Raw genomic sequence first — 5,293 nt, 5'->3', positions numbered from 1 at the left:
TATGTACACACTCACTCACTCATTCATTCATGTGTGGAGGATGTGTGGCTAATAGGAGCTTGGTGTGTGGGTAGTAAGAAAGAGCTAATTATAGATAGAATCTAGATACATCGATCCATGGATGGATGGATAGGAGTGGGAAAATGAATAGTTTGGAGAATTATTTACATAATTGGCCGAGGCACATGAGGAGGGGAGGAAGGGGACATACATACATATGTAATGTAGTATTCTGCATCATCAAATCTATCCATCCATTCCATTGATTTTTCTTTTTCACTTTGCGGCTTTCCACGCTTTACGACACAATCCAACGTAAAAGAACACGAGCCAAGAGCAGGAAAAAGGGGCAGAGAGAGAGAGAGAGAGAGAGAGAGAGAGAGAGAGAGAGAGAGAGAGAGAGAGAGAGAGAAGGAAATCGCCTGTGTCTCCTCCTCCTGCTTCTTTCTGCTTCTTTAAATGAACTGAAATACATACATATGATATATGTATATATATTAATGGGAATGAGTTCAGTGGACACATACAACTCTTTCTCCTCCTCAAAAACCACAGACAGCCTCCAAATCCAATCCTAAACTAATAATTCCAATCCAATCCAAATCCAATCTCCTTTTTTCCTTTCCTTCCATTCTTCCCCTCCCTCTCATTCATTCATTCTTCCTTCTCCTCCCTTTCCTTTCCTATTTTTTTTTTTTTCTTTCAATTAGCCCTTTTTTTCTTCTTCTTTTTCATCCATCACTAAAGAAAGAAAGGATCGGTCCTGCCAAGAATGCCCACCATGCAGATGCAGCAGCCGCAGCCGCAGCCGCACACCCTCCTCACAATGGTAGGCTGCATGAATCCCTAAACCTTTTTATGTTATGGTCCACACACGCCCCTCCTTTTCTCTTCATAATTAAAATCATCTGCTCAATCCGCCATTCTTGTCGCCATATTTTAGAGGTGTTACAAACAGTTGGCTCATAAAGAAGTCTTAAAAACCAAACAAAAAAAGATTCAAAGAAAAGAGGAGAATGCCTCCTTCTTTCTTACGGTTTAATCTCAACAACTAAAAATAAACATTGGATTGGATTGCTCAGCAGGAAGAGGAGGCGAATGGAAGGATCACTGCTATAAGTACCGCTACAGTTAGCTTTGATGATGGTGATGCAGAAGATCGGAAGAGATCATGGGGATTCACCTTGTTATCAACTGATCGTCCTAAATCAGCACTTGTAAGAGCATCGCATGATGATGATGATGATGATAATGATGCCGGCGATGGCTATGGCGAGCTTCAATATAATACCAATGAGAGCTGCTCTGTAGATTCATGCGAGGGGGCAGCTCATTCCTCTGCAGCTAGTTTCTCCTCAAGTAAGTACTGAGCCTACTTCCTCCTCCTCATTATGATGGATGTCCTAAACCCTGTAAAACTTGCAGGTGTCTTCATCATTTAATTCTTGACAGGCGTTTTGTTTCTAAAATCTGCTTCTCTGTCTCTCTCTGCAGATAATTCTTCGGAGCTGGTGATGATGAGTGTGGATCATCAATATGGCGCTGCCATCGCCACAATCAATTTCTTGCCTGAGATTGTGAATACCAATAGCAGCAGTATTAATCATAACAAGAAGAGTACTGATTTCATCCAGCCTGTAATTACTAGTCGGATTAATCCAACCCAAGAAAAAGAAGAAGAAGAAGAAGAAGACGGCAGTAGATCAGTAGCTAATCCATCATCTGCAGAGCAGCAGTCTAATAATAACCCGACTAAGCCGCATAACAGCTCCGATTCTGGCTCCTTGAGTTTCCCTAATCACAAGCAACTAGCAGGGGAAACTAACTCTGATTTGCAGCAGACTAGAGCTGCAAGGTCATCCAATACTGGCGGCATTAATAGCGTGTTTAATAATAATCCTCCTCCTCCTCCTCCTCCTCATGGTAACAGCAGCAGCCTGCTTAATATAGGATCGGAGTGGAATCATATGGATGATCAATCTGATCAGGTGAGTGGATTAGACAGAGTGAATAGTGGGTTTAGCACTAATCTGGCGGACCATGCCGGGGCCACGAGTAGCATGAAAGAATTAGAGAGGGTGATTGGGGTTAGTAGCAGCGAGATGGTAATTAGCAGCAACTGTAGCACTGGGATGGCTGCTAATTATGGGGCAACAGGCGGGCAACACCAGTGGGCGAATGCATTCTACAATATCATCAGTGATGATGGCCATGGTACGGGCGGCGGCGGGAGGATGAGCGGCCATGCCGGTACCTGTAATGGTAATGGTATGGCGGGCATCGGCGTGGTGAAGCTGTCGACGCAGTACAAAGGGGTGGTCCCGCAGCCGAACGGGCGGTGGGGCGCGCAGATCTACGACAAGAACCACCGGGTTTGGCTCGGGACATTCAACCAGGAGGATGCGGCCGCGCGAGCCTACGACCGTGCGGCCCTCAAGTTCCGTGGCAAGGATGCGGTCACTAACTTCAAGGCAGCATCGGGCCAGGATGCGGCCATGGAGGAGGTGCTGCTGCGTAGCCACAGCCGAGAGCAAGTGGTGGATATGCTGAGGCGCCATACCTACGAGGAGGAGCTGGATCAGGTGAGGCAGCACATCAGCAGCCTAGCGGCGGTGCACAAATCTCGGTTTATCGATTACCAGCAGCAGAGGCAGCAGGCGATGGATTATATGGTGGGGGGGCAGAAGAGCGGTGGCGTTGTGATGATGAATCATCAGATGAAGGCAGGCGGAGGAGGAGGAGGAGGAGGAGGAGGAGGAGGAGAAGCGAGTCTGTTGTGTGGTAGTAGTAGTAGCCTCATATTTGGCGGCGGCGGCGCTCATTACCTTAATAATTCTAGCATCATCCCCACAGCCAATAATCATCAGCTTACGCCACCGGCGGTTATGGTGGTTGCTTCCGCCGCCGCCGCCGCCGCTCCTCGAGAGCATCTGTTCCAGAAATGCCTGACCCCGAGCGACGTGGGGAAGTTGAACCGCCTGGTGATCCCCAAGCAGCACGCGGAGCGCTGCTTCCCGCTGGACAGCTCCGCCAACGAGAAGGGGCTGATGCTCTGCCTGGAGGACGCCAAGGGCAAGACGTGGAGGTTCCGCTACTCCTACTGGGGCAGCAGCCAGAGCTACGTCTTCACCAAAGGCTGGAGTGGCTTCGTCAAAGAGAAGAAGCTGGAAGCAGGAGATGTGGTGTCCTTTGAGAAATCCGCCACTCCGCCGCCGCCGCTACTAGATCATGTGGCGGCGCCTCCGCTCAGATCCTCCTCCTCCTTCTCCTCCTCCTCCTCCGATGCTGCAATACTGAATTTACCTGCATTGTCTTCGTCCAAGCTGTTTATCAGCTGCATGAGGAGGCCGCCACAAGAGCTCTCGCTACTCAATATTTCCTCCTCCTCCTCCTCCTCCTGCAGCCATGGCGGCGCAGCGGATCCTATTCAAGCTGCTGGATCTTGTGCGGACATCTTTCGCCACCATCATCTCATGAGACAGAATAACCTTCTGCACAGAGCTCCTCCTCCTCCTCCTCCATCTCTGACTATGGAGCTTGAGCATCGCCTATTTCGAGAGCCACAGCAGGCCCGGGCTACGGCAGTTATCCACAACCTCCACCACATGATGCAAAGCCGCTCGAGCTCAGAGGTCACTATGAATCCTGCAGAAGATCATAGTACTCCCAACCAACGTATCATGCCTCGCAATCTCCGGCCCAATGGCGGAATCGGTGGGGCTAGGGATCATGGGATGAACACAGCACCGCCTCCTCCTGCAGTGGCGGTTGCTCAGTGCATCCGATTGAAGCAGACGACGCAATCCGACATGACAGCTCCTCCGCCATGCCTGTCTCTGCGGCTCGATCATGGGAGGATCGACGCATCAAATTGTACGCCTGATTATGCTGCGGCTCGACTGGCGGAGCCGCAGCAGGAACTGATGGAGCCTAATCAAGATGGTGATCACGACTGTAGTGATACTGATCTGAAGCTGTTGCATGAAAACCCCACTCCCGGATCGTCGACATGTATGGATCATCATCATGTCGTCAAGGACGGTGATGTCGATCATCATCATCATCGCCGTGGAGACGGCGTGATGATTCCGACACAGCTGCGGCTGTTCGGCGTTGAAGTGAATATAAAAACTGAAACCAATTTAGATGATTCCACCGCCGCAGTGTCTGATGCAGATGACGACGACACCCGCGAAGGTAATTATTATGGCTCCAGGATTAGAAGGCGGAGGAGGAGGGATTATGCAGTAGTATTGGAAGAGACGACAGCGTCCGATCTGTCGTCAGATCACGAGTTTCTCTGCACCTCATCAGCAGCCGCCAAACGCCAGTGTCTGAAGCAGATGGTAACGAGTAACGATCATTCTAACCCTAACCCTAAACCCTAAACTCTAAATCCAGAAGCTCTAGGCCGTAAACCCTAAGCCCTGAATCCATAAGCTCTAAGCCCTAATCCTAGTCCTGGTTCGGTTCCGAATCATCAGTAAGAAGATTAATCTAATCACCTGTGCTTAACTAGATAGGATGATAGCAAGCAATTTTCTCATTTCTTTATTTTTCTCGAATTTCGGTTTACATACATATGTACTTCGTCTCTCCGGCTTCTCTTCACACGTCTCCTAAACAATTGGAACGACACGTGGCAGGATGACCCGTGGCGTCCACACTGGACCGCAGGGACGACACGTGGTGTCCACGCTGGCAAGAAGGGACGCTGCTGTTGTTTTGTTTTCATTATGACCAACCACTGCGGATCCCCCTCCCTCAAAAACATAGTGTTTTTTGTGTGTGTAAGTGTTGTTGTTGTTGTTGTTGTTGTTGTGTTCATGTGATACCTGCAACCACTCCTCTCCTCTCATTGCAGTAGCTCAATTGTTCCCGAACCAATGAACGGGCGCGGGGAGCTCTGCGTGATTGGGTTCCAATCTTACATGGTCCAAGTCAGGCCTACCTTGAATTTTTTGCAACACTTACATGTATGTAGCATATATCGATCGCATCCTTTCTTTCCTGCATGTGCACGTTGGAGCATGTAACTCATGAGACCTAGAGAGTATTGAGTGATGGACTGAATTTGCTTTGTAACATCACAAGATTTTAGCTTCAAATGCCACCATGATCTCGATTCTCTAATTTCAAGTTCCAAATCCTGGGACAAGCATTTGTTGCCCCCTTAGAGTGTGCCACTAATAAATGACAAGAAGGTTCAATAGAAGTAATAAGGTTTTGAAAAGTTTACGAAAACGAAGATCTAGCCCATAGATAGAGATTTTCACCACTTTGTTCTCAAAGA

The 5,293-nt window shown here is 48.7% G+C and overlaps 1 protein-coding gene across 2 annotated transcripts; it reads left to right on the top strand.

Moving 5' to 3' along the window:
* The first annotated feature begins 395 nt into the window (after positions 1-395).
* On the top strand, positions 396-5,010 carry LOC147858388 (uncharacterized). 2 transcript variants are annotated; one of them, XM_087327347.1, is made up of 3 exons: positions 396-829; positions 1,086-1,359; positions 1,495-5,010. In XM_087327347.1, the coding sequence occupies exons 1-3, from the start codon at positions 773-775 to the stop codon at positions 4,386-4,388; spliced, it is 3,225 nt and encodes a 1,074-aa protein (XP_087183473.1). In that variant the 5' UTR covers positions 396-772; the 3' UTR covers positions 4,389-5,010. The 2 variants fall into 2 exon arrangements, with proteins under 2 accessions (XP_087183473.1, XP_087183472.1); XM_087327346.1 differs by having other exon boundaries at positions 1,083-1,359.
* The last annotated feature ends 283 nt before the right edge of the window (positions 5,011-5,293 follow it).

Source organism: Azolla caroliniana, unplaced genomic scaffold (assembly GCF_043228905.1).
Source record: "Azolla caroliniana isolate FFs.n. ecotype wild unplaced genomic scaffold, voAzoCaro1.0.p SCAF_11, whole genome shotgun sequence".
Lineage (NCBI taxonomy): Eukaryota > Viridiplantae > Streptophyta > Polypodiopsida > Salviniales > Salviniaceae > Azolla > Azolla caroliniana.
The sequence above is the reverse complement of the archived record's forward strand: the minus strand, read 5'-3'. Positions and strand labels throughout refer to the sequence as shown.

Bases quoted from the DNA above. Each gene is read 5' to 3' on its own strand.
- LOC147858388 (XM_087327346.1), top strand. From the start codon at position 773: ATGCCCACCATGCAGATGCAGCAGCCGCAGCCGCAGCCGCACACCCTC. The intron at 830-1,082 runs GTAGGCTGCATG...TGGATTGCTCAG, and splicing joins CGCACACCCTCCTCACAATG to CAGGAAGAGGAGGCGAATGG. The intron at 1,360-1,494 runs GTAAGTACTGAG...CTCTCTCTGCAG, and splicing joins TGCAGCTAGTTTCTCCTCAA to ATAATTCTTCGGAGCTGGTG.